This window comes from Prionailurus viverrinus, chromosome E2 (assembly GCF_022837055.1).
Source record: "Prionailurus viverrinus isolate Anna chromosome E2, UM_Priviv_1.0, whole genome shotgun sequence".
NCBI classification, from domain to species: domain Eukaryota; kingdom Metazoa; phylum Chordata; class Mammalia; order Carnivora; family Felidae; genus Prionailurus; species Prionailurus viverrinus.
Window position 1 is genome coordinate 55,921,487 of NC_062575.1, and position 27,729 is coordinate 55,949,215.

At 54.3% G+C, this 27,729-nt stretch overlaps 2 protein-coding genes and 1 long non-coding RNA gene across 6 annotated transcripts; 1 reads left to right on the forward strand and 2 right to left on the reverse strand.

The window, feature by feature from the left end:
• Nucleotides 1-1,764: 1,764 nt before the first annotated feature.
• On the forward strand, nt 1,765-11,818 carry SPACA6 (sperm acrosome associated 6). 4 transcript variants are annotated; one of them, XM_047834942.1, is made up of 9 exons: nt 1,765-2,524; nt 2,988-3,065; nt 9,125-9,193; nt 9,869-9,892; nt 10,239-10,348; nt 10,441-10,545; nt 10,991-11,147; nt 11,227-11,437; nt 11,766-11,818. In XM_047834942.1, the coding sequence occupies exons 1-9, from the start codon at nt 2,275-2,277 to the stop codon at nt 11,797-11,799; spliced, it is 1,038 nt and encodes a 345-aa protein (XP_047690898.1). In that variant the 5' UTR covers nt 1,765-2,274; the 3' UTR covers nt 11,800-11,818. The 4 variants fall into 4 exon arrangements, with proteins under 4 accessions (XP_047690898.1, XP_047690900.1, XP_047690899.1 ...); XM_047834944.1 differs by having other exon boundaries at nt 1,767-2,488; XM_047834943.1 differs by having other exon boundaries at nt 1,771-2,524; nt 10,239-10,316; nt 10,436-10,545.
• On the reverse strand, nt 6,920-11,154 carry LOC125152716 (uncharacterized). Its single transcript, XR_007147287.1, has 3 exons — nt 11,045-11,154; nt 10,169-10,330; nt 6,920-7,629 (listed from the first exon to the last, which is right to left on the reverse strand). It is a non-coding gene; the product is annotated as an uncharacterized LOC125152716 (long non-coding RNA).
• Nucleotides 11,819-17,530: 5,712 nt separating the features above from the next.
• Nucleotides 17,531-27,407, reverse strand: HAS1 (hyaluronan synthase 1). The gene is made up of 5 exons (XM_047834938.1): nt 27,284-27,407; nt 22,836-23,543; nt 20,878-21,103; nt 20,145-20,277; nt 17,531-18,475 (listed from the first exon to the last, which is right to left on the reverse strand). The coding sequence occupies exons 1-5, from the start codon at nt 27,290-27,292 to the stop codon at nt 17,800-17,802; spliced, it is 1,752 nt and encodes a 583-aa protein (XP_047690894.1). The 5' UTR covers nt 27,293-27,407; the 3' UTR covers nt 17,531-17,799.
• Nucleotides 27,408-27,729: the final 322 nt, after the last annotated feature.

The following is a 27,729-nucleotide window of genomic DNA, read 5'->3' on the forward strand; positions in this document are numbered from 1 at the left end:
CCCTTCCTCCCCACCTTGGCCTGACTCTCGCCCCCGCCTGAGGGTCTGGGAGGTTGGGAAGGAGGGAAGGGGGATGAGAGCCGGACCGACTCTGGCCCCCCATCTCCTCCTTTCCTCCTCCGCCCCCTTCCCGCCTCTCCTCCCCCTCCTCAGCAGGTCGCTACCCCAGCCCTGGGCCCCTTCTCCAACCACCCCCACCCCACCCCCAGCTCCAGACCTGGCTCTGAGCTGTGAGGGGGAGGGAGAGAGGGAAGGAGAAAGACAGAGAGAGAGAGAGAGAGAGAGAGAGAGGCGAAGAGAGAGGCAGAGAGGGGGCGAAGGAGAAGGGAGGGAGAAAGAAGGGGGTGGGAAGGAAGGGAGGAAAGAGACAGAGGGAGACAGAGATGGAGAGAAAGGGAGAGGAGAAGGGAGACGGCCAGAGACAGAGACATTGAGGAAGAAAGAGACTGAGAGCATGAGAGACAAAGAGAGAGGGAGGGAGGAGGACAAGGGAGGAAGAAAGACAGAAGGGAAAGAAAAAGAATAAGGAAGGAGAAAAGAGGGAGAGGCCATCTGCGAGGGAGAGTGCCGGAACCAAGGAGGGGAGAAACAGACTGAGCGAGGCCGAGAGAGAAGGCCGAGAGCGGGGAATGAGCAATGCGGAGCCGGGAGAAACAGACGCAGAAGGAGGTAGAGACCAGGTAAGCTGGGAGCTGACACGGACACCAGGCGCAGCAGGAACAGACAGCAGGAGGAGACAGCCAGAGAGATGGAGCTAGAGCGAGGGACAGACAGAACTGGACGGAGGGACCGACCTGCTGCCTGCAGGTGCACAGACGGGCTAAAGGTTAGCCCTCGGGTGGGGAGGCTGGGTGCCCGCCCCGGAGCCCACCAGGCCCGACCCCTCCCACTTGCTCTGGCCCAGCCTCTCCCCCTCGTGGGGCAGTGCGTGGGGCAGTGCGTCGGCCTTCTCACCTGCCCAATGGGGGGGAGCCGACAGCACCCTACTAGGCCTGGGGCAGTGTTAGCGCTCAGGGATCACAGCTGTCATCCATATAAATGATGGGAGGCCAAAAGAAGAAATGAGAGAGGGGAAAAATATCCAGAGATGTTGGAAGGTTTCATATCCCCGCCTCCGCCCTAGTCCTGGATTCCAGAATCTGACAGGTAGGTTAGGGAGCTGCTTGCCCAAGGGGCCCAACTCCAAAACAGGTGAGGCTCCCTCTGACTCTGCATCCGGGAAGCCAGGCCATGCCTTCCCCAGGGAGGCAGGCCTGGCTGGACTCCCGGGTCTGAGGGAGGAGGTGGCTGGGGGGGGGGGGGGGGGGGCTGGATTTCAGGGCCCTTTGAGGAGGAAGGGACTAGGGGCCTGAACTCCTGGGTCCCTGCTGAGGAAGGGGCCAAGGGACTGATTCCTGGGTTCCTGGGGGAGGAGGGGGCCGGGGGCCCGGATTCCTGGGTCCTGGCACCCACCCGTAGAACCGACCTTGCGGGGCCTTCGCCGCACACAAGCTCGAGTCTGTGGGTCCGTGTCGGGGGCTCACCATCGCGGCTGGGGTCTTCCCGGCCCTCCCCGCCCTCCCTGGTCCTCCTGGCCCCCATCTGTCCGTCCATCCGTCTGTCTGTCCACCTGCCGCGCCCCCCGGGCTGAGGTAGGAGGTTGTATAGTTGAGGAGGACACCCACGGAGATCACTATACGGCCTCCTAGCTTTCCCCAGGCTGCGCCCTGCACGGGACGCCCGGCGGGGACCCCAGCCCCGGACCGCTGCCCCATGCCGGGGGGACCCTGGGTGGAGGAGCTGGGCTGTCTCTCCATCTCCACTGTGTCTCTGGAGTCTTCTGTGTGTCTGCACAGCGGCCTCTCAGACTCTGTCTTCATCTCTCTCTTACTGTGTTTTCTGGCATCCCTCCATGTCTCAGCTCCTGTCTCTCGGGATCTCACAGTATCTCTGTGCCATCTCCACTCTGACCCCACACCCCCACCCCACGCCAGCGCCTGTCAGGCCACCCCATGCCACACTGCCGGCCTCTGGGTCCCTGAGACCCTTTAACCTGTGAGGACATCCAGGGTCACAGGTGAGGTTCTTGGGAGCCTGGCGTCCGGACCAACCACAAGCCTGGGGATTGCCCACCTGACCCCTGACCGTTCACACCCTTTCTCCTGGAAAACCCAGAGCTTGACGTTTGGCCAGCCACAGAAATCCGACCTCTGACCCTAGACCATGTGCCCCTCCCCCCCACCATGGTGACCTCACAAAGGTCGCCAGCTTCTCCCCGGGCCTAGACCCTCCGCTATGGCCCTGCTGGCCCAAGACAGCGCTGTCCCGTGTGCCCTGGTGGCCCTCACGGTCTTCAGGGCCCCCGCCTGGGCCTGTCTGATCTGCTTCACATCCTATAAGGAACGCACCCGCATCTGCCAGATCTTTGCTGGTATACAGGGCCCCGAGCTGGAGAAGTGTCAGGAGGCATTCAGCAGCGCCTTTGCGGACCTCGCCGACATTGAAATCAGTGAGGAGACCTGCCACTCTCCTCCGGGGTCCTGGGGGGTATGTGCAGGGAGGGCCCCGAGTGCCTTGAGAACCACTGGGATTCACACAGAGAGGGTATGGTGGGGGCAGACTTAGAGCAGGATGGAGAGTGAGGGACAGACTCGGGGGAGGACAGACATTTGGGGGGACAGACTCAGAAGGGGATAGTATAGACATGGAGGACAGACTCAGGAGAGGATAGAGATGGGGGGATAGACGGGGGGGGGGGAACAGAGATGGGGGACAGACTCAGAGAGGAGGAGAAGAGAGGTATAGGGGGACAGACTCAAGGGAGGAGAGAGATGGGGGGATAGACTCAGAGATAGGGGACAGACTCAGAGAGGGCAGGATAGCAGTGGGGGGGTGGACAGAGACTCGGAGACAGAAGGTATCTTAGAGAGACAGAGAATCTCCACACTTCGGACGTGGTGTTGAGGGGACTGCTTTTCCCAGCCTCTGCCCTCCGCCCTTACTCCCAGACTATGATGAGAGAAGCCATCTGCATGACGCCTTCACCCAGATGACCCACTCTCTCCAGGAGATAGCTGCCGCCCAGGGTGAGTGGGGTGGGGATGGTCTGGCGGATGTGGGTTGGAAGCCCCCAAGAGGTAGATGTGTGTGTGGGGGGCAGATGTGGCAGATGCTGAGGCGGTGCCATAGGCTGAGGGAGCTTGATTATCTGTCGGGAAGAAGGGACGGCCGGATGCTGGCAGGGAGGTCAAAGAACAGTGCAGAAATGACCTCGAGTCTGAAGCCCAGTCGGGAGCAGGCAGACATGAGTTCCGAGCTACCTGGCTGTGTGGCTCCCCCTCTTCCTGGCTGTGAGGTTCTGGATGTGTTGCTGCCTCCCTCAGGGTCTCAGCTCACCCACCTGTAAGGTGGGACAATTGCTTTTCTTCCCTGACGGCTGTGCAGCGTGGTGAGCGGGAGAAGCCTCCCGACCAGACAGACCTTGAGGGTGGGAGGGAGGAGGGAGGCCTGAGCGCCGTTTGCAGGATGAACTGGCCAGTTGGGGGTCCAGGGCTCAGGGTTTATTTCTACATCTGCAGTTAGGCCTTTTGTTTTCTGCTCTTGCCCACCAAGCTTTCTGACAACGACCCTGAAAGATGGGGAGGTTCCCATCCACCCAGGGGGTGTCTGGGGAGGGGGTGAGCGTGGAGAAGACTTCAGCTACAGACCCCCAAACCCCAAAGAGAGGCCTGGGCGACTCAGAGCTGGGGTGGGGGGAGGGGCTCAGGACTCCAGAAAACACCTTTTCTCCCCACGTAGACCACCTCCTCACAGAAGTTTCTGAAAAGCGCAGGAACGAGTCCCGTTCTGCACGTAAAAGATCTCCCCCTAGAGCTGTGTGTGGGACGGACTGGAGTGGGGAGACAGTGGAGGCTGGGAGGCCTGAGCCAGGGAAGGGCCGTGACGTTTCAGGAGAGGACACGGGCGCAGATGAGAGTCCAGAGCAAGAGGGACAGGGGGTGGGTCTGATGGGCTGTTTGGGGAGTTGCACGATAAGATAACGGACAGCACCCGGGGTCCCCATGCGAGGGTGGGGGCTGGGTCATCCCTGGAGATGGGGAGTCCGGGCAAAAGAGCAGGAGTGGGAGTAGGTGGTGAGCTGGGCTAGGATGTAGTGACCATGAGGGACGCAGGAGACATCCAGGAGGCAGCTAGACACATGCGTCCAGGGTTTAGCTGCAAGGTCAGGGAGACTGGAGACTGTCCCGAAGGAGCAGGGCTGTGAGTGGGGAAAGGGCAGGCTCAGCTCTGGGCGTAGCAAGATCCTCTGGGGTTGTGTGGGGGACAGACCGGAGGCCGGGAGAAGCTGGTGCAACATAAGCGACAAGTTTCTATTGAATGTGCTGGAAACAACACTGAGGACATAGCTGTGACCAGAACTCCAAACCACTAGCCCTCAGGTTGCTTGTATTGGGGGCGGTGGGAGGCACAGACAATAAATGTAATCAGTGAAATACTATAGTGTGTCAGTTGGTAATCCAGGATATGGAGGGGAACAGAGGACAGAAAGGGAACAGGGTGCCCCATGAGATGATTATTAAAAAAAAATGTTAATGTTTTTATTTATCTTGGAGGGAGAGAGAGACAGAGCACGACCAGGGGAGGGGCAGAGAGAGGGGGAGACAGAGAGTCTGAAGCAGGCTCCAGGCTCCGAGCTGTCGGCACAGAGCCTGACACAGGGCTCGAACTCACAAACCGCGAGATCATGACCTGAACCAAAGTCGGATACCCAACCGACTGAGCCCCCCAGGCGCCCCGTGGGGTGATTATGTCACGTAGGCCGGTCAGGGGAGTTGCAAATTAGAAGATGCGGCTGAGCAAAGATGTGCATGAGGTGACAGAGCCATGCAGATAATCTGGGGGAAGAGCCAGCACAAGGGGCTGGAGCGGAGGGAAAAAGCGAGAGATGAAATCAGAGGCTTCGAAGAACCACATCCTGCAGGACCTCGTAGGCCAGTGGTTGTCAAGCTCCCGTGGATGTCAGAATCACCCGGGAGCTGGTTAAAATGCAGACACCTGGGCCCCACCCTCCATTTCGGACCAGTAGGTCTGAGGCAGGGCCAGGAAGCGCACATTTCCAATAAGTTCCCAGGTGATGCTCCAGGAACACACTTTGAGAACCGTTCTTGTGGGCCCTTGAACTGACTTCAGCTTTTGCTCTCGAGGCGGGAGCCACACTGGAGGATTTCAGGGAGAAAGAAAGAGATGATATCTGACTGAAGCCATGTAGGCCAAGGGCAAAAGCAGGGCAACCACTGAGAAGGTCAGCGGTGTTTGGACCAGCTGTAGTGGGCCAGGTGGGCCAAGACGAGGGTTGGACATGAGCGTGGAAGATTAGGAAGGTCAAGGATGTGACCGTGCCAAACGTGCCCCATACATGGGAGGGGCCGTGTCTGCAGTTACACATGTTAATTATCCTCCTCAAGGACATCTCCATACCCGCCCTGTGAGGTGGGGTTTTGTGGCCCCATTTTCTAGATGGGGAAGCTGGGGCCCGGCTGGACTTTCTGTCCTGGACGGACCCAGGAGATGCTGGATTGGGTGTGTGCAGGGTGAGGGGGATGGGAAGGGCAGCTCCAGGTCTCCGGGACGGAGGACCCAAGAGATGGACACGCTGACTCCGAGAGGCTCTCCGTGGTGGCAGGTGATCCTGTTTGCGTATAAAAACCAGGGAGTGGACGGCATGGTGTAGAGAAGGGAGGTATGCCACAGGTCATGGAGCTCAACCACCTGGGTTGAAGTCTAGCTGTGTGACCTCGGGCCACCTTCCTAACTTCTCTGTGCCTCAGTTTCCCCATCTCAAACCTGGAGGTGGTCGATACGAGCAGCTGACCCGTCCGTAACACTCACCGTGTGCCATCCGAAGGCTTACAGACATTCTGTCACACGGCCATTAAACGGCACATCGTTTGGCATGGGGACGCCCTTTATATTGTATGGCATTAAATCTCGCCCCAGCCCTAAGAGGCAGGCACTGATATTGTCCCCGTCTTGCAAACTGGGGATCAGGAAAGCTAAATACCTGGCCAAGGTCACATAAGGAAGAGGGCTGGAAATGGATGTCTCAGCTGTGACATTTCTGATTTCCAAAGCCATCTCCACCAATCGCCAATCCACCATCCAGCCGTTACTTTGGGAAAAGCCACAACACCTTACAGTTTGGAGGCCCTTGCAAGGGTCAAAACTCCCAACACCCATAACAGATGGATGAGCCAGGACTCAAACCCGGATGGTCTGAAACAGTTGAAGTTCCTACGGATACGCACTTTTTTTTTACATGCACCTCTTTTGGGGAGACTTTACAACATCTACCCACGCCCCCTTGTGGCTCACTTGAGACAACCTCCACCCCTCTGCCTCTGGACATTTCACTCTATCCCTGTTTTATTCCCATGATTTACTCGATCGATACAGCACGCACACATACCCTGGGCATGGCTCACTTGGTATATCCCACACTCATCCTCCCTGTGAGTCACTTGGTTTGGCCCAAAGATATTCCTTGGATGACGACTCCAACATCCTGGCCTCTCATTTGAGCACCCCACTCTGACCACATCCTCCTGATCATCCTGCCATCTCCAGACCACACATCTGCCCTGTGACCAAGGAGAGACACCTAAGTCCTTGACCCCTCATTCTGAACCCACTTCCTGTCTTCAGTGCCCCCTCTCTCCAATTTATACCCAAAGATCACCACATCAGCCACACTTGCCAATATCTTCCATTTTTATATGTCTTAAATCACAGAGGAACAGGGCCCCTGGGTGGCTGGGTTGGTTAAGCGTCTGACTCTTGACTTCAGCTGAGGTCTCGATCTCAGGATTGTGAGTTCAAGCCCCACGCTGGGCTCTGCGCTGGGCATGAAGCCTACTTAAAAAAAAAAAGTCACAGAGGAATGTGCAATGGCTTAAGCAAGCTACAAGTTTATTTCTCCCGTGTAAAAGAAGTCTTGAGGTAGGCACTTCAGTACGGCAGCACCATTTCATCTTCTTGGGGACCCAAACCCCTTCCGGCTGCCTGCTTTACCATCCCAGAGTGGAGCCCTTATCTTCGTGGTTCTACATGACTGCTAGAGCTCCGGCCATCCATCCAAGCTTCAGGCAGCAAAATGGAGAAAGGGGAAGGATTGATAAAATGTGCTATGTCTCTTTTAAGACTATGTCCTATGAACTTGGTTATATGACCACAACTGGGTCACATGATTGCAGCTACAAGCTGCAAGGGCTGTTGAGAAATCTAGCCTTTTAGCTGGGTGGTTGGCGGGGCCGGGGGTGCTTTCCCAGCTGAAATGCAGTGTGATGTTACTAAAGAGATATTTGGAGGCAACTAGCAATCCCTGTGTGTTAGCTTGCTGGGGTTGCTATAACAAAGTGCCGTAAACTGAGTTGCTTAAACAACCGAAAGGTATTTGTTCACAATTCTGGAGGCTAGAAGTCCAAGATCAAGGCATCAGGGTCAGCAGGGCTGGGTCCTTCTGAGGCCTCTCTCTTTGGCTTGTAGATGACCATGTTCTCTTTTGCTGTGTCTTCACACGCTCTTCCCTTTTGTGTCTGTGTCTAGCTTTCCTCCTCTTACAATGCCATCAGTCACGCTGGATCAGGGTCCACCCTGATGACATAATTTTAACTTAATGACCTCTTCAAGGCTGTACCTCCAAGTACAGTCACAGTCCGAGGTACTCGGGGTTAGGACTTCCGCATACGAATTTGGGAAGACTGCATACAATTCAGTCCATAACACCTGCCACATTTCTAATTTCCAAAGCCATCTCCACCAATCGCCAATCCACCATCCAGCCGTTCACTTTGGGAAAAGCCACAAAACCTTACAGTTGGGAGGCCCCTGCAAGGGTCAAAACTGCCAACACCCACAAGGACGGAGAAAGAAAGCGTAAAAGGGGGGTAGGAACGAACAGAGACTGGAGACCACAGAGGAGGGTCAGGTGCTTGCCCTGTGTAGCCGCCCCTAAGCTGTAGTTACTTGCCCCCTCACAAAAACACAGCCTCTGTGTTGCACCTCTCCCAAATGTTTTAAAAGAAATGCCAAACGTTTTATGTGACTTTCCCAAATTTTACATGCTGGCAACTGGTTAATTTTTAAAAATAAATTCCAGTCCAAATATAACACATGCAAGAGATGGACTGGAGCCACAGGCCACCGGTTGTGGTCGCCATTCCAGCTGGATCCTGGAATTCATTCTACACATACTTACTGAGCACTTTCTAAGACTCAGGGCCCTCCCCTGGGTCCTGGGGATACGGCACTGAAGAACGAAGAACAATGTGTTTACGAACTTAACAGTGTACACACTTACATGATTGCTGTATATATAAATTATGTAAGGGGACACCTGGGTGGCTCAGTCGGTTAAGCGTCCGATTTCAGCTTAGGTCATGGTCTCGCGGTTTGTGATTTCGAGCCCCACGTCGGGCTCTGTGCTGACAGCTCGGAGCCTGGAGCCTGCTTCAGATTCTGTGTCTCCCTCTCTGCCCCTTCCCTGCTTGTGCTCTCTCTCTATCTCAAAAATAAACATTACAATTTTTAAAATAAATTATATAAATACATATCATTCTAAACTGAGAACTCTAAATGGAACGAATGGAACACTTCGGGAGACAAAAATAGGGAACTGGATTAGATCTGTGGTCAGGGAAAACCTCGCAGGAGACGACATGAGGTCGGAGATGAAGGATAGGTAGGAATAGGGGGAAAGATTTGTTAGAAACAGAAGCCAGCATGTGCATGGCAAAGGCAAAGAGAATATGGTTGTTTTCACACTAGGGGAAATGATAGGTGGGCACAATGGAATAGAGAGCCAGAGGAAACCAGCCAGACCATGTAGGGGTAGTAGGACTTGGTGAGGAATTTGATCTTTATCTTCCCCTTCCCCCTCAATAAGATCAACACAGGATGCAGAGGGGTTCCATTGGAGAGATAGTCCTGGGGCAGATGGAAGGATATCTGGGGAGTCGTCAGGCTTCCAGGTAGACAGGGTGGGAGGAGGTGAGAAGAGGGGGTGCAGTATATACTAGACACGTAGGGACGGGGAGGGGCTGAGGAAGGGAAGGGTCTTTTCTACAAGGCCCCCCCCTCCATTCCCCAGGCTCCTTTAACGTTGCTTTCCCTGATGCTGCCGAGAAAATGCGGAAGGTCATTATGAAGCTTAAAGGAGGTAAAAGAGGCTCCAGTTCCTTCCCTTAGGCGCGACACACACGATTAGAAAATTCCTGAGCCAGCCATCCTCTCCCTCCTGCCCAGTCCCTCTGAGCCGCTGCCCTCGGTGGGTCACTCCTGACACAGCCTCTCCCCCTGCCAGGACCACTCTGGATGTGGTCCCCGCTTCGGTGGAAGGTTTCCTCTCCAGCTAGACCCCTTCTTGGGATGGTTCCGTCCCAGATTGGCCTGGGCCTCTCCCTGGATCTGTCGGCGCACTCTGACATTTCCTTTCCAAGTGGACCCCCTCAGTGGGGGAATTCTAGCCTAGCCAACACCTCTACCCTGAGCCCGCTAGTTAGGCCCTGTCCCTAAAACAATCGCCCGGGGTCTAGCCTCGCTCCCTCAGTGGAACACACTGGGGTCCGCCCAGCGCCCTTAGAAACAGCATGCCTGGGCCTGATGTTACTGGAATGCTGCAGGCCTGGCCCCGCCCCCTAGGTGGGCGGTGGCAGATCAGGCCTCGCCCCTGGATCGCCCGCGGCAGGCCTGGCTCCGCCCCCTAGGTGGGCCGCGGCAGGCCTGGCCCCGCCCCCTAAGAGGAAAGCATCTGGCCCAGTAACATCCCCTATGGGAGCTCCAGATGGGCACTTCCAGGCCCTCCAAGGTAGTTACGTCTCCTCTCTCTTCACAGCCCAGGCCTGCGTCCCTCCCTGCGGTAAGCACTTCATTCAAAGCTCAGAATTGAGGGGGCAGGGAGGTGGTCGGGATCGAAACCTGGGTGGGCGTCGGGTCCGAAGGAGGCCAATAAGAGCCCTGGAGAAAAGTAATAAAACCAGGTATTGCTCACAAACCTCATATAAGTCGGGCCTGAAAGCAAAAACAAGCCAATAGGAGTTCTAGAGGCCGGAGAGTGTGGCGAGTCAGCCAGTGAGCGCAGGGAAGGCGGCGCCCTGGGCCTGTCTGGCCGATAGAGCCCGGAGGCTTAACAGACCTTAAGTTGGCCAAAGGGACCCTGGCTGGGGAACGCAGACGGAGCCCACGTGCACGCTTCGGTCCCACAGGGTTCCAGGATGTCGCCCGGCGTTTCCTCTGCTACGGGTGCTACTCCAAGGCCTGCAACTTCCCGCTGGACTGCCCAGGTGAGAGGCGGGGCCTGGAAGGAGAAGAAACGGTACGAACTGGAGAAACTAGAGCTGAGCCGGGAAGGGAAGCGGCCGCACGGGGGCGGGCCCGGGTGGTGACGCGGACATGTCTTCAGTTCAGGACTTGACGGTGACTCGGGGTCAGCAGGCTAAGTTCTCCTGCACTGTGAACTTCCAACTGCCTAAGGAGGAAATCACCTATTCCTGGAAGTTCGCAGGAGGAGGTGTGAGTCGGAGCGGGGCCAACGCGAAGGGTTTAGGAGGCGGGTTATGCTTCTCTAAAGGATAGGGGGGGGGGGGTCAGGACTCAGGGGGGTGGGACTCGAGGGAGCTCGGTCTAGATTCACGTTTCGTGCAAGGGGACGGTCCCAGGATTTAGAAGTGGAGTCAAGGTTCAGGAGGGTGGCTTACGTGTAAGGAAGGATTTAGGGCCGGAGAGTGAGTACGGCGCCCAGGAGGCAGGGTTATGCGTGGAGGCGGGGGGGGGGGGGGGGGGGGGGGGAGGTCCGCTAATAAGGGATGAGGGGTGGGGCCAAGGCTCGAGAAGGCGTGGTCTAGTTCGGGGTCGGGACTCGAACGTTCTGGTTTGGCGAGACGCTTGCAGGGGGAACCTGACCCAAGTTAGGGCAGGGCTCCGCTCCTCCCACCGCTTCAGCCCGAGCGTCCCTTAGCTCCGGACGCAGGACCAGTCCTACTTCCGAGACATCCCGCGGGCCCAAGGATACCTGGCGCGGATCCGGCCGGTGCAGCCCACGCACAGCGGGACCTTCTCTTGCTCCATCCTGCACGACCAGCGCCCAGTGGCGCGGCTCTACTTTTTTCTTAACGGTGCGCGCGGGGCTGCGCGAGGGGGCGGGGCTGCGCGGGGCGCCGGGAGCGCGCCCGACTGACGTGCTCGCCCCCGCAGTGACCAGTGCGCCCCCGCGTGGGGAGATCGAGCTCCAGGTCTCCTTTCGGAAAGTGCTGCGCTGGGCGCCGAAGGAGACGGAGACGTTGGAACCATGGAGGCCAAGCCTGGGCGAGCTGCTGGCCAGGCCCGAGGCTCTGACGCCGGGCAACCAGTGCCTGCTCGCGGCCCTCGCAGCCGTAGCATCAGCCAGTGCGACCCTTATGGTGTGGTGAGTCCCCGGGACCCTGGAGTGCCAGCATCCGCTCTCCTTCCTCAGACCTGAGTGTCCGGCACCCTCGTACCCAGGAGTCCAGGCCACCATCCACCTCCTCCCTCAGACCCGGGAGTCCAGACCTCCAGCCCCTTCTCCCTCAGACCCAGGAATCTAGGCTTCCAGCCCCTCCTCCCTCAGACCCATAAGTCCAGGTCCACGGCCCCCTCCTCCCTCGGATCCAAGAGTTCAGGCCTTATCCACCTTTGGGACTCAGGCTTCCAGGACCCCAGTATCTCATCCCCAACCCTGCCCCCCAACACAAAATGCCTCCTTGTTTCCCCAGGGTATTCTTTCGATGGTACTTCAAGGGCAACTAATAAAGGTATCTTTTTCTTACTTCCTTGTCCTGTTTTCATCCCTAAAATAAAGAATGTCTTTCCGCTCTCTAGATTCTTTCCATCTGTGAAGGTGGTCAGTACCGTCGCAGGTAGCAGGAGAGGCAGCGTACCCCAGATACGTTCAGGCGGATAGGCTCCTAATGACGGGAGTATGTAGAGTTGTCACAGTGCAAGGGCCTGTGCTGAGGGCTTTAGGTGCAAGCCCAGACCCTTCCCAGGATTTCTGGCAGTCTCTCTGACATTGCAGCCTGCAGAAGACACCCTCAAATAGAGTCCTTGATGTCTCCTTGAAAGCCCGTGCCTCCCTGAGGCTTTCCTGCTAAAGGCGCCCCGTCCACCCAGCTGCTCCCCCAGAAACCTAAGTTTAATTCCTCCTCCTCTCCGGTTTTCATGCCTGAGCCTTTTTAACTCCTAAACATCTTGTGCAGCTGCCCTCTCTCTGTGGTCCCAGTCACCATCATCTCTTGCCTGGATCCCTGCAGCAGCATCCCCACTCGCCCCCCTGCCTCGACTCGGCCTTGCCCCACTGCAGTCCATCTTCCACATAGCAGCCAGAGTAATATTTTAATGTATGTCAGATCAGGGGCGCCTGGGTGGCTCAGTCCGTTAAGGGTCCAGCGCTGGATTTTGGCTCAGGTCATGATCTCACAGTTCATGGGATCGAGCCCTACATCAGGCCCTGTGCTGACAGCATGGAGCCTGCTTGGGATTCTCTCTCCCTCTCTGCTCCTTTCCCCTGTTCATGCTCTCTCTCAAAATAAATAAAGTTAAAAAAATAAGTGTGTCAGATCAGGTTACTCCGGCTCAAAAGCCTTCAGTGGCTCCCTATTGCCATTGGGACAGAATCCAATTCCTTGTCAAGGCCTCCGAGATCCCCCAGGTTCTGGCCCTTGATGACCGGGCAAGCCTTGTCCCACTCTTCCCCTTGATCTTTCTACTCTGCAGTTCGTTTGGCCTTTGCTTATTCCTTGTGTTTGTCATGATTCTTGTCACTCTCTCCAGGACCTTGTTACATGGCTAGTTAACCCAGTTAGGGTTTCCTCTGAAGAGCCTTTACATGTATTAACCTATTTAATCCCCACGACAGCTCTGTGTGCCTGGCACTGTATTTGCCTGACTTTTCTTGTCCCCCCTCTTTACTCTCTATCCCCATTGGCCATTTTTTGGTCCTTGAACATACAAAGCTCGGTCCCATGTTCAGGCCTTTGCACATGCTGTTTTTCATACTTGAAATGACTTTACTGTGAACCACACGAAGCTACCTCTCTCTCAGTGCACATGTCCCAGCCCAAATGCCATCTTCTCTGACTACGCTCCCCCTCCATGGACATCCCCCTGTTTTAGCTTGTGCATAAGCACTCATTGGGACTTAATGTCAGCTTGTGTTTTTTATTTGGGTTTGTGTCTTCGCGTGTGAAAGATAAGTTCCTTTTAGGCATCTACTCATTCTTATTCACTGATGTATTCCCCTTTACTCATTCGTTTAGAGAATACTTACTGAGTACTTCCTATGTGCCGGGCATTTTTAAGAGACTGTCAAGACAGCAATGAAGAAGTCAGGACAGACAAAAGTCTGCACCCTCATGGAGTTTATGTCCTCATGTATGGTCAGACGATAAACAAAATGAAGCAAAAATGAGGCATGGATCAAGTCAGAAACAACCTGAGTGTGCCCAGCATCGGGGACATGGCCAGATGGCAGGGCATCTGGAGCAGGACTTTAGGAAATGGCTACGCAGTGAGGTCAGAGAGGATGTGAGGGGACCAGGTCATGCAGGACCTTGGCCACTGGAAGGTCTGCGTTTTCCTCTGAGATGAACGTTATGGGCAGTTTTTGAGGCAAGGAAGGTCATGATTTGATTTGATTTGCGTGGCTACTGTGTCGATACTACACCGTAGCGGGAAGGGTAGAAGCAGAGACCACTGTTTGGTGCTGTGATAACCTGGACAGCTTTAATCCAGGAAAGAGATCCGGCGTCAGGGACAAAGTGGTGACGGTGAGAGCAATCGTTCTCCATCTGCCCTAAAGGTGGAGCAGTGGGGCTTGCTTGTGGATCGGAGTGTTGGGTGTGAGGGGAAGAAAAGAGAAGGGGCAGGTGTCAATGGTCAGGGCAGCACCAATGTCCAGTAGAACCCTCTGCCGTGATGGGAATGTTCTAGATGTGCACTGTCCATCATGGTGGCTGCCAGCCACCTGCGGCCACGAAACAGCTCAAATGTGGCCAGTGCAACTGAGGAGCTAAATCTTTTGTAGCTTTGATAATTTAAATTGTCCCTCATCTTTGAAAACAGTAGTCACAGAGGGACGTGTCTGGGCATCCTGGGTATAGTCTGGATCACACTCTTTGTTTACTTGACTAGGAGCGCCTGGAAGTCAGGCGCTGCCTCTTAATTCATTTCTGTATTTGCAAACCTGGCAAAGTGTGGAATTCAATTCATACTTGGTTAAGTGGGTCTGTGACTGATTGACTTTGTCAAAGAATGAGTGAATGAAAAGAAATCAAATAGTCCTATGTGGTAGGGGTCACTGTTGTGCACAACGCACACGGCATGAGCAGCTCTAAGGTAGGGGTTCTGTTTCTGGATATCGGTGCTGCTGGAGGATCAGGTTTCCTGGGGATTAAGGGGGAGGAAGGGGAGGACAGATGAGGAGCTGGGTCTGGTTTTGAGGTATCCCAAGTGGAAATGTCCTGGAGGCGGTTGGGGATACAGGTCTCGAATGTAGGGGTGAGGTCTGATCTGAACATACAAGTTCCAGAGTCCCTTCTCCAGGCAGGGAGCATGAACGAGGCATTCAGAGCCGTATCGCTGGATACACAGAGGAAACGAGTGTAGAAAGAGAAGAGAAGTGGGTAGGAGGAGGCTTCTCCAAGGTGAAGCAGTCTGAAACATTACGTGGAACCGAGAAGGAAAACGGAGAGGGAAAACAAGGCAGCTGTGGCATTCTGAAAGCCGGGCAAAGAAAGCATTTCAAGGAGAGTGACCACCTGGGTCACATGCTGCCACATCATGAAATAGGGAGTCCTGAGAAGTGGCCGTAGGTTTTAGCCACATGGACAACACTGAGGAACTTACCCTGAGCAATTTCTATAGAACAATGGGGTGGGAGGTGGGGGAACCATGTGATTCGCATGGGTTTAAAAGTCAGTGGGAGGCAACATTAGTCATCAGGGAAATGCAAATCAAAACCACAGTGAGATACCACTTCACACCCCCCGGGAAGCTATAATCAAAAAGCCAGGTGATAACAAATGTTGGTGAGGATGCAGGGAAATCAGAACCCTCACACTTCGCTGGTGGGAATATAAAATGGTACAGTCACTGTGGAAACCACCTGGCAATAAATTACACGTAGGATTACCCTGTGACTCAGCAACTCCACTCCTAGAGAATCCCACCCGAGAGAAGTTAACCTGTGTGTCCACAACAGCTTGAATGTGAATGTTCATAGCGTTATTCACAATAGCCCCAAAATGGAAACATCCCAAATGTCCATCAACTGATAAATGCATCAGCCAAATGCGATACATCCCTACAGTGGAATATTATCTGGCCCTGAAAAGGAAAGAGCCACCGATACATGCAACAACACGGATGAACCTCAAAAGAAGTCTGTCGCAAAAGACCCATATTGCATGATCCCATTTGTGTGAAATATCCAGGAGAGGCGAATCTATAAGACAGTAGATTATGGTTGCCTGGGGTGTGGAGGTGGATCCAGAATAGTGCGTGAGGAATGCAAGTGACTCCCAGTGGGTATGGGGTTCCTTTTTGGGGGTGATGAAAATGTTCAAAAATCAGATGACAGTAATGGCTGCACATGTCTATTGAATTATACACTTACACGGCTGAACTTTGTGGAAACTGGAGACAAATATAAACAGCCCTCAAGGAGTTTTGTTGTTAGAAACGAGACAGTTTGGGGTGCCTGCAAATCTTGGATCTCAGGGTTGTGAGTTCAAGACCCACTGGGGGTAGAGATTACTTTTAAAAAAATCTTTTTAAGTTTATTTACTGATTTTGAAAGAGAGGAAGCACGAGTGGGGGAGGGGCAGAGATCGAGGGAGAGAGAATCCCAGGCAGGCTCCGCACTGCCAGCACAGAGCCTGATGTGGGGCTCGAACCTACAAACCGCGAGATCATGACCTGATCCAAAGTCGGTCGCTTAACTGACTGAGCCACCCAGGTGCCTAGGGGTAGAAATTACTTTTTTATTTTTAAAAATTTTTTTTAAACATTTTATTTTTGAGAGACAGAGCGTGAGTGGGGGAGGGTCAGAGAGAGGGAGACACAGAATCCGAAGCAGGTTTCAAGTTCCGAGCTGTCAGCACAGAGCCCGACGAGGGGCTTGAACCCACAAACCATGAGATCATGACCTGAGCCGAAGTTGGTCGCTCAACCGAGTGAGCCACCCAGGCGCCCCTGAGATTACTTTTTTAAAAATGAGTAGCTCAGGAGGAAATAGGAATAGGAAGGGAGTGTTAAAAATTCGAGTGATGGCACATTTGGATGCTGGTGGGAAGGGAAGAATTGATGACGGTGAGCACGTGGGAGATCTTTGAGTAGACAGACCAGACGGCATGAGGTCTAGTGCCTGAAGGGGTTGGCATCAGAACACAGAGGGTTCACCTGCAGTAGTGGGGGAAGGTGGCCTGTGTGGGCACAGAGGCAGTGGGAAGACGTGGGTGGGGACTGGAAGTCTTCTCGTCCAACTCTGTTTTCTCAGTGAATGGGAAGCAAGCCAAGGGTGAGATGCTAGGGGTTTGAAGAGAGACGGTACAAAGTTCCCCTTCTTAGGAGCAGAGCGGATGGACCAGGAAGACACCACCCACAGTGCCTGACAGTGTCCCCATGTAGTAGGTACTCCGTAAGTGTCTGTGAGTGAGGAGTTGAGAAATTTCACCCTCACACCTCTGAGCCATGGGATTAGTATCCCCGTCTCCCAGAGAACCGAGACTCCGAAGAAGGAGGGTATCCTGTCTAGGTTCAAACAGTTGGGAGGCGGGGAGGGGGGGGGGTGGCGGCGCTGGGTGGCTCATTCAGTTAAGCAGCTGACTTCTGCTCAGGTCATGATTTCACAGTTCAGTTTGTGAGTCCGAGCCCCACATCGGGCTCTGCGCTGATGGTGCAGAGCCTGCTAGAGATTCGCCCTCTCCCCCTCTCTGCACCTGCCCCTGCCCCGCAAATAAATGCATAAACAAACAAACAAAAAGAAGCTGGGCCACCTGGGTGGCTCAGTTGAACAGCCAACGTTTGGTTTCAGCTTGGGTCTCAATCTCACAGTTCCTGGGTTTGAGCCCCGCATCAGACATTGTGCTGACAGTTGCAAAGCCTGCCTGGGATTCTCTCTCTCCCTCTCTCACCCTCCATAAATAAAACTTAAAAAACAAACAAACAAACAAAAACAACAACCAGCTTGGGGCGCCTGGATGGCTCAGTTGGTTAAGCATTGGACTTTAGCACAGGTCATGATCTCACGGTTCATGAGTTGGAGCCCCACATCAGGCTCTGTGCTGACAGCTCAGAGCCGGGAGCCTGCTTGGGATTCCGTGGCTCCCTCTTTCTGCCCCTCCCCCGCTCATGCTCTGTCTCTCAAAAAGAAACATTACAGACCCATGAGTCTCCAACCTTCAACCACACAGCCCCTCCATTCTCAAAAAAAAAGGGGAGAGACTCAGAAGAAAATAAATAAAATTCTTTATTATGTCCTAATCACACAGTACAAATGTATATTAAATACGAACAGGGAGAAAGCAGACCCCAGGACAGCATACGGGGACCCCTGTCTCCCCCTGCCCCTAAAAATCCACACCCTGATCAATAAATACCCCTGCCCAAAGACCCCAAGTCCCAGCCCCCAAATAGTCCAGGCTGAAGAGTCTCGGGTCGACCCCCTCGCTTCACGGAGGAGGGCAAGCGAGGCCCACAGAACCCGAGGCCGGCAAGTCCGTGGCTCCCGGGGTCCCCGCACGCCAGGACTCACACCTGCACGCGGTAGCCACCCGCCCGCCGCCGGCAGAGCCTCCGCACGCCCACCCAGTAGAGCGTCAGCATCACCACCCAGTACCCCACGTAGGCGCCGGCCCCTGCGGCCAGGTGCCGGGCCTCGGCGGCCCGCGAGGGGCCGCCCCAGTCGGCCCTGGCCTCCTGCACCACGCTGCGGACCAGGCCCCCCAGCAGCAGCAACGCCCAGAGCGCCAGCGGCAGCAGGGGCACGTAGTTGGCGGCCAGCTTCCGGCGGCCGGAGGTGCCCCAGCCGCTCTGGTTCATGGTGGCCAGCGCCAGAAACTTGGCGGGCAGGAGGCCGCACATGTAGAGCGGCGCGTAGAGCGAGAGCAGCACCATGCGCGGGCAGCCGCGCAGCCAGGCCGCGAAGGCCGCCTTGGCCAGCGCCACGCCCTGCACGCACAGCAGCACCCAGAGCAGCGCCCACGGGCGGCCGGCGTAGAAGAGCCGCAGCACGGTGGCCGCCACGAAGAAGGGGAAGAGGCCCGACACCACCGCCTCGTACGTCATCCAGGCGTGGTGCCGGTGCCACCAGAGCGCGTTGTACAGCCACTCGCGGAAGTACGACTTGGACCAGCGCGTCTGCTGGCTCAGCCAGCGCAGGAAGGAAGAGGGTGTCTCGGAGTAGCAGCGGGACCGGGATGTATACCTGCACGGGAGGGACGAGGCGGGGCGTCAGCACGGCCCTCCCCGTGGCCAGGACAGAGCTCGGGGCCAGAAGAGGCCACTGCGGCGCCGCCACTGGGCTGTAAGCTTTCTTGACCTCCCCGGGCCTCCGGTTCTCGTAGGCAAGATGCGATCCACGAGGATTCCCACCTAACAGGGCTGCCGTGAGCACTGAATCAGGATCACCAGCCCGGTTACTCAATGAATATTAGCAGCTACTACTGTTTTCACGGTGACTAATGTCACTACTGTCGTTACTAACAGCATTACAGTTACTGACCTATTACTAATGCTATCACTAATCTATTACGAATACTCTAGCACTCACTACTATTGGCAGGCCTCAGGGTGAGGCACAAGCCAGGAGATGTTCCCGCCGAAGGCAGCTGCCCAACGGGTTAGAGCTCAAGGGACCCATCAAGCCCCCTTACCGTGGCCGCAGCAGACATCCTGATCGGTCCCCACCCAGTTTCCAGCTAAGCCCACGCAAGGCTAGAATCCCTCTTAGGGAACGTCAGCAGGTGGCCGCTAGCAGGCGGTTGGTTAGGAGGCGTCCAACTATTCTATCCTCACGGGTATTACTGGACAGTGTCCGGTCTCCCCCTGTGTAGCCTCCCTGCCCTGCCCTTGCCTCCTGCAGTCTGTACTCCAAACAGCAGCCAGAGGGATCCTGTTACCACAAGCAGCACCTCACCCCTCTGGCCGGAACCCTCCCGTACTTCAAAGTTCTCGCGTGGCCTACAAGCCTTTCGTAGTACGCCCGCCCCCGTGACCATTCCGTCCTGCCCTGATGCGCTCCCCCTTGCTAGGGCTCCAGCGGCACCGCTTCCAGCCTCTGCCTCTGCCCTTCCTGGGACATCCTAGTTAACATTTCATTCCCTGCTCCCAAACACCCTATCCCCCCTTTTCCCGGACTATCCAACCACACGGCATGTGCCATCATCCACGTATTTACTGTGTCCCCAGGTGTCTGTGAGCATGAATTTGTGTCTCTGCTGCATTCTTAGAGCTTCGAACATTGTAATGCGGGGCGCCTGGCTGGCTCAGCGGGAGAGTGTGGCTCTTGATCACTGGGCCGAACCCCACAATGGACGTAGAGATTACTTTAATAAATAAACTTAAAAAAAATTGTAATAAATACTTGCTGGGTGAATGAATGCATGGGTTCTCTTGATATACCCCACGTGCTCTCTGGCCCTTTCATGGGGTCTAGCTTGGTAGAATTCTTCCCCCCCACCCCACCCGAACTTGACCTGCTGGAAGACGTACTCCCCTAGTTTCATGGAATTACAACTCTTCTTGAAGCATGTGATTCTTCTCGCTCACTCGCTCACTAGATCCCACTGTTTATCTCTTTCCCTTCCCACGTCACTGGGAGGAATGTGTGCCGCCCATGGTAGAGCCACCTTGCCCCGATCTCGTGTTGTGTCTCCTAGGTGGAATCCCCCCGCCCTCACCTTGCCTCACTTGGTAGAGTCCACTGGGTCACGTGATCAATGGGATTGCCACCCCTGTCCCTTCTGGTGTCTTCCACTCTCCCCTAATGTCTCACTTGGTAGAGCCCACTGTGCGGCAAGGTATTTGGGGTTTGGGTAATTCCCAGCACACACACACACACACACACACACACACCACCCAAGCCCTCAGCTTACTTGGTGGCATAACCCATGCTGAGCATGCGGTTGGTGAGGTGCCGGTCATCCCCAAAGGTGCAGTGGGTGCCCAGGAACTTCTGGTTGTACCAGGCCTCAAGGAACTGCTGCAGGAGGTGGTTCCTGTACAGGCCTGGGTGGGGAGTACAGGAAGAGCATCAGCCTCTACTGTTGCCAATACTGTCCCCAATCCTATCTCCAACCCAACTCGCCTCCCATTCCAGCCCATCCTCAACCACCTCAGTCCTGTCCTCAGCCCTACCTCCAGCCCTGATCCCGTTCTCAACACCGATCCTTCCTTAACCCTCTACCCTCAAACCCACACTGCAATCCTATGCCCAAACTTGCCCCAGTCCTGCCCCTGGCCCACACCTACATCCATTTTTGATGGCGAAGCCACCTCAACTCCATCCCCAACCCCGTATCCATTCTCAGTCCTCTCCCCTACCCATCCCCATCCAAAAACCATCACCAACCCCAGACTTGGCCCAACCCTGCCCTTGACTCCAACCGCATCCCACCCCCTTCCCCAAGCCACCGAGCACCTATCCCCATCCACACCCTTTCTCCAACCCCACCAGACACCATCCCACCTTCCAGTCTTATCCCTATTCCCAATTCCTGCTGCAGCCCCATCTCTGTCCCCAGTCTCAATCACCTCCTCAACCCATTCTGGCTTCCCTTCTCCCCCGCCACCCCACCCATGGCCCTCCCAAGCCCTACCTCTGCTCACCTAGGGGACCACTGATGCAGGACACACAGTGGAAGTAGCTCTGACAAGCCCGCTCCACATTGAAGGCCACCCAGTACCGCAGGCTGCTTAAGAAGCTGACCCAGGAGTCCAGGGGGTTAAGGATCCGCACGTCCCCCCCAACAGCCCCCACCCGGGGGTCCTCGTCCAGCACCCGCACCAGCTCCAGGAGTGCCATGGGGTCCAGCCTCGTGTCCGAGTCACAAACCTGTGGAGCGGAAGGGGCTGGGATCAGGCCAGATCCTGAGGGGAGGGCACCCACGGGTGGGGAGCTGCTGGGACGTTCTACAGCCAATCTGAACATACATTTGAATTTTGTCGTTATTTCCAACGCCTAATCACATTTTAAGATGACTTCCTCCCCGAGACCCATTCCCCTGTATAAGACCCTCCTCTGGTGTGTGGGTGAGACCTGTAATTTGCTTCTAACCCACAGAATATGGCAAAAGTGATGGGACACAACTCTCATGATTATACTACCTTGTATACAAATGGTAAAGGAGTTTTGCAGTGTAATTTATCCTTAATCTGTTGACATTTCCTGTGTAGGTCTGACCTAATCAGGTGAGCCCTTTGAAAGGGGGTCTAGAAGTCTGAGAGTTTCTCTTGCTGGTCTGGAAGAGGCAAGTTTTAGGACGGCAAGAACATGAATTCTGCCAACAAACACATGAGCTTGTTAGAGGCCCCGGGCCTTAGATAGGACCCAGCTGACACCGTGATTGTAGCCTGATGATACCCTGAATAGAGGATCCAGTAAGACTTTGCCCAGACTTTCCTGATTCATGGAAACTATGAGATAATAAGTGTTTTGTTTCCAGCGGCCAAATTTGTGGTAATTTGTTATGCAGTCATAGAAAACGAATGCAGTACATTAATGAATGAATTTCTACACTGAATGGATGAATGACTAATTGAGCAAATGAATATATTGACTAGATAAGTGGATGAATAAATGAACAAAGTAATCTCCACACTGAATGTCTCTACATTCAATGGGTAAGTGAATGAATGAATAAATGAATGCACGGTCTCCCTATTAGATGGATAATGGATGCATGAACCAATGAGTAAAGGATAGAATTTCTACACTGGATGAAGAAAGCAAGAAATCTCTACATGGAATGGATGAAAATACAGAAATAAGAGCTACCTGACTGGCTCAATCAGTAGAGCGTGCAACTCTTGATCCTGGGGTTGTGAGTTCGAGCCCCATGTTGGGTGCACAGATTACTTAAAAATAAAATCTTAAACAAGCAAACAAATAAATCTATATTAGATGCATAAATGAAAAAATCTTTACACTGAGTGGATGACGACATGGACGGATGAGTGAATGCATGAAGGAGAGTCTGCATCCAACTGATATATGAATGAGTAAAATGAATGATCTCCATATTGGAGGTGGGTGTAAGAATGTGTGATGTCAACTACACTTCAACTTAAAAAGAGTAGTGGGGTGCCTGGGTGGCTCAGTCGGTTGAGCGTCCGACTTCGGCTCAGGTCATGATCTCACAGTCTGTGAGTTCGAGCCCCGCGTCGGGCTCTGTGCCCACAGCTCAGAGCCTGGAGCCTGTTCAGATTCTGTGTCTCCCTCTCTCTCTCTCTGCCCCTCCCCCGCTCGTGCTCTGTCTCTCTCTGTCTCAAAAAACTAAATAAACATTAAAAAAAATTTTTTTTAAAAGAGTAGAAAGAGAGTATGCACTCGAGAATGAATGAGTGAAGAAAGGAAGGAATTAACGAATCGCCGCATGAACGAAAACAACAAATGAGTCTGTCTCCCCGTAAGAATGAACGAGTGAAGGAAAGAATCGCTACTTTGAACGGATGAATAAATAAAGGGAGTTGGAGGTTCATTCCGATCTCTGCACCGAAAAAGGATCCCAGAGAAGGGGCATTCCGAGTGTCAGGGGCACGGTGGGCAGGGGACGCCTTCCACTCACCTGCACGTAGTCCACCGAGTCGCCGAGCGCCTTGAAGGCGGTGTACATGACCTCGCGCTTGCCGCCCCAGCGCTGCGCCACGCACACGCAGCGGTGCGTCCTCACCAGCGCCTCCACCGCCAGCCGCCCGGGGTCCTCGGCCTCCACCTCCCGGTAGGCGCCCGCGCCCGCCGCGCCCGCCGTGGCCGCCGGCTCCCAAGGCCGGTGGTAGTTGCCGTCCCACACGTAGGTGGCGGGGTCCTCGTCGGCGAAGACCTCGCGGAACATGTCCACCATGTAGAGGTCCTCGGCGCGGTTGCCGTCCACCACCATGAGGACGCGCAGGCGCGCGCGCGGGTACTGCAGGGCGCGGGCGGACGCCAGGCACTGGCGCAGGTACGCGGGGTCCTCCTGGTACGCCGAGATGGTCAGCGCCACGCTGCGCGCCGCGGCCGCGTCCAGGGGCCCCCGCGCCGCAGCCCGCCGCGCCGCCGCCGCCACCCGCCGGTGCTCCAGGTACGCGAAGAGGCTCTGCGCCACCAGGTGCGCCGAGAGGAAGGCCCCGTACAGACCGAAGGCGAGGAGGCCGTAGCGATCGGAGGCCAGCGGCACCCCGGCGGCGTAGGCCCAGGTCATGAGGCCCAGGATGAGCAGCGCGAACGTGACGGTCAGCACCCGCCGGGCCAGGCCGGAGCAGTGGCGGGCGGCCGGGGTGGGCTTGGGCACGTCCTGCTGGGAGCGGGGAGAGGGGATAGCAAGGGAAGAGAGTTCTGAAATCCTCCTCCGGAAAGAGAAGACCCAGATCCACCCACGCCCCCCGCCCCAAGCCAACATTGCATCCCCTTGTCGTCAAAAAAAAAAAAAAAAAAAAAAAAAAAAAAAATCCCCTGGGTACTGCAAAGTTATTTGAAAATAATTGTGGCAAACAGCAAGGCTTAATGCTTGATTATATGCATTCTGGTACTTTTGTTTTCACATTTTCAACAGATCTTCAATCCGTGAGGATTACACTCAATGGAATGTCACAGGGGAACAGGGGTTCTCTCCCCGCCCCCCCCCGTTTCTTATCTTAGTGCCACAGAACATAATCACTCATCTCACAATCAAAGGTTTCCTAGTGTTGATACAACCATCATCAATATCTAAAATATAATGCAGTTTGACATATATCAGGTACTGCTGTAAGCCTTTTACAGAAACTGTTTTGAGAGAAAGAGCCCAGGGTGAGGGGAGGTGAAGAAGGCAGGGGGACAGGATCAGAAGCAGTTCCACGCTGACAGCAGCAAGCCCCATGCTGGACTCAAACTCACAAAGGCAAGATCACGACCTAAACTGAGGTCCCAGTCTTAACAGACTGAAACCACCCAGGCGCCCCCAGAAACTAACTTATTTTAATCCTCCCAACAGCGGTAGGAATAGGTACTATTACTATTATCCCCATTATACAGATCGGGTCACTGAGTCACAGAGGGGGGCAGCAACGTGCCCAAGGTCACACCTGGATAGCAGAGAAGCCAAGATTTGAACCTCAGGAATCTGGTCACTGAATCACCAGCTCATATACTGATTTTACTCTTCAGGAGGGGGGGGGGGGGACAAATAATGTTTACTGACACCATACACATGGCAAAACAGGACTGATTAGCCAGGAAGAAGGGCTCGCTCAAGGTCATGAAGCTCACAGGAGGAGGAATCTTTTCTCTGACTTCCCAAAGCCATGGCTACCTTCTCCAACTCCACTGCTCAGGTCTCCCCAACAGGGCCAAGTGCCCAGTTCATGTTGCTGGAAGATCTCAGAATCAGACCGGGGGGGGGGGGGGGGGGGGGGGGGGGCTCCATTTTCTCATCTTGTAAAATGGAGATTTAGCTCCTTCTGCATGCCAAGGACTGCTCCATGGTGTAGATACTGTTATCACTCCTATTCCATATGAGGAAACTGAGGCACGGAGAGGTGATTCTCTGGCCCAGGGCCACTCAGACAGTTTGGCTGCATCGTCCTCTATGCTCAACTGCCTCGTGTGTCACTGGCTCCTACCTCATGGGCTTATTTATGAGTTAAGTGAGTTAAGATACAGATTCGTGTTGTCCAGTATAGGAGTCACCAGCCACGTGTGGCTCCTGAGCGCTTGGGAAGCAGCCAAAATGACAAAGGAACTGAAATTCTAATTTTATTTCAATATTTAAGTTTAGGAACTGATACTTAATTCAGTTATTGGAAAGCTTTTAAGTATGTCTGAAACAAGTAGGGCGTGGGAAGCCCTACTTTTTCAAGTGTAAATTTTATGAAATCTAAATACAGATCAAGTTATCTCCAATGAAAATATAGCATCTGTATGTGATGTGCTACGCTTCTGGATTTTGAGGCTTTCCTTTGAAAAACAGAAAGTATCTCATTAATATTTTTGTATTGGTTACATATGGAAATGATAGTTTTAAAAATCTTGTTATGAAGTTTGTTATGTTGTAGCAAATATAGTCTACTGCATCTATTCATGAAATTATAATATTTTTTTAATGTTTATTTATTTTTGAGAGAGAATAAGTGGGGGAGGGACACAGAGAGAGAGAGAGAGAGAAGGAGACATAGAATCCAAAGCAGGCTCCAGGCTCTGAGGTGTCAGCACAGAGCCCAATGGGGGGCTCGAACTCATGAACCGGGAGATCATGACCTGAGCTGAAGTTGGATGCTTAAATAAATGACTGAGCCACCCAGGCGTCCCATTAAATTATGTTTCTGATAGCAAGGGTTGGCTTGGGATTCTCTCAATGCCTCTCTCTCTCTCTCTCTCTCTCTCTAAAAAAAGTTAAAAAATAAATGGGTAAAGAAAGTAAAAAACAAAAAAACCCAATTTTGTTGCATATGAAAATGACATGAAATTCAAACTTCAGCATCCTTAAATCAAGTCTTACTGCCACACAACCACACTCCTCTGTTTACATATTGTCTGTGACTGATTTCACACCAGGCCAAAGTTGAGTAGTTGCCGTAGAGACCATATGGCACACAAAACCCTCAAATATTGACTGTCTAGCTTTGTACAGAAAAAGTTTGAGGACCCTTCATGAACTGAGTTGAATAAAATATATTATTGAAATTCACTTTACTTTTATGTTTCTTTTTTAAAATATTTTTTTTCAACGTTTATTTATTTATTTTTGGGACAGAGAGAGACAGAGCATGAACGGGGGAGGGGCAGAGAAAGAGGGAGACACAGAATCGGAAACAGGCTCCAGGCTCTGAGCCATCAGCCCAGAGCCCGACGCGGGGCTCGAACTCACAGACCGCGAGATCATGACCTAGCTGAAGTCGGACGCTTAACCGACTGTGCCACCCAGGCGCCCCATACTTTTATGTTTCTATAGGATACTACTTTTAGGTTCTCTATAGAGCTTTGGCCTGGTGCTAATAAATGCTCAATATTAATAATTACATTATTATTTCTTCTGGAATTCTCCTTTTCTGTCCTTTTGCCCTAAACCTGGCCCTGACTGAGATTCTGGGGGTGGCCCAATTCATGCTGGGACAGGCGGGTGAACAGAAGGTTCTAATGCCAACACTCACAAACACACCTGTATCAGCTGTGGACACACAGCCCCACACATATACTCACACATGACAAGAGACCCAGAGAGTGTGCCAACATAGGAGAACATTCATGTTCTAGAAGATCTCCCCAGGCACTTGCTCTTAGAACTTAGTGATCCTGGGGCACCTGGGTGGCTCAGCCGGTTAAGTGGCCGACTCTTGGTTTGCGCTCAGGTCATGTTCTCACCGTTCGTGGGTTCGGGCCCCAAGTCCGGCCCTGTGCTGGCAACGCAGAGCCTGCTTGGGATTCTGTCTCTCCCTCTCTCTCTGCTCCTCCCCAATTCACGCTCTGTCTCTCTCAAAAATAAAGAAATAAATAAACTTAAAGAAACAACTTAGTGATCCTGAGACCCCCACCAACAGCCATGCAGGGGAACTTGGGAACACGTGCCCTTGAGCAGAAAGGAGCTAAGCCTAGAAGGGAAGCCCACAGGATAAGAAACACACGGGCAAGAAGAAATAGTAACGGTTAAGGTTGGGTCCGGAGCAAGAAGAAAGTAAGGGTTAAGGTTGAACTGCATGAAATTGCCGTTTGAAAGGGCAAAAGTGACCAGACAGCGGTGATTTCGTTTGGTTCAACTTAATAGTTATTGGACACAAAAAAGTACAAATCCAGGCCATGTGTCAAGCAAATACCGCCCTGCCTCCCCACCCGCACCCCGCACACAGGCGCGGACTTCAAGCAGGATAAGCATGGACTTGTCACGTCTATACTACCGGCGGGATGGCCACCCACACAGGGATATGGAACCCGAACTCGGCCTCACGGGGTCCCTGTCCTACACTGACGGTGGCCATCACGCACAGGAGCGCGCGCAGTGCGCCCACCCACGTGGTCACACAGGTGCCAGCGGGCCCCGCACGACCGCACTCTCGCACGCACCTGTGTCATCGCTATGGCTCCGGCGGGCGCTCCTCTTCTGCGGGCTCCCGGGTCTCGCTGGGGCTCGGAAGCCCGGGGGTCATTTGAAGCCCGACGCGGGCGGGGGCGGAGGAGGGCTGACGTCAGGGCGGAGCTGGGCCAGGGGCTCTGAGGTCACGGACGAGCCGGGCAGCTCCACCCGCTTCCCGCCATTGCCCGCACCCCCGCGCCCGACGGCCTCCCGTCCTAGGGCCGCCGTCGCGCCCTTCCCTGCCCTCCGAGGCCTCCCCTCCGTCGCACCCATCCTTCTCCGGCTCTCCGCTCTCTTCCCCCTCTGGTCTCTCTCCATTTCTGCGCTCCTCTCCCTCGCGTTCCTTCTGCCTTCGGGCGCCCCCAACGCCCGTCTTTCCCCCCCCCCGTCTGTCCGATCTCTCCCCCAGCCGCCCAGCCCCCCGCACCCCAGCCCC

What these genes read in the sequence shown, in the direction of transcription:
- SPACA6 (XM_047834942.1), top strand. Translation starts at nt 2,275, where the DNA reads ATGGCCCTGCTGGCCCAAGACAGCGCTGTCCCGTGTGCCCTGGTGGCC. An exon ending in GGCCTGCGTCCCTCCCTGCG is followed by an intron (nt 9,893 to 10,238) that starts GTAAGCACTTCA and finishes TCGGTCCCACAG; the next exon opens with GGTTCCAGGATGTCGCCCGG. An exon ending in GCCTGGAAGGAGAAGAAACG is followed by an intron (nt 10,349 to 10,440) that starts GTACGAACTGGA and finishes TCTTCAGTTCAG; the next exon opens with GACTTGACGGTGACTCGGGG.
- HAS1 (XM_047834938.1), bottom strand. An exon ending in CTGCATCAGTGGTCCCCTAG is followed by an intron (nt 20,278 to 20,877) that starts GTGAGCAGAGGT and finishes CTCCCCACCCAG; the next exon opens with GCCTGTACAGGAACCACCTC. An exon ending in AGCATGGGTTATGCCACCAA is followed by an intron (nt 18,476 to 20,144) that starts GTAAGCTGAGGG and finishes CCTCCCGTGCAG; the next exon opens with GTATACATCCCGGTCCCGCT.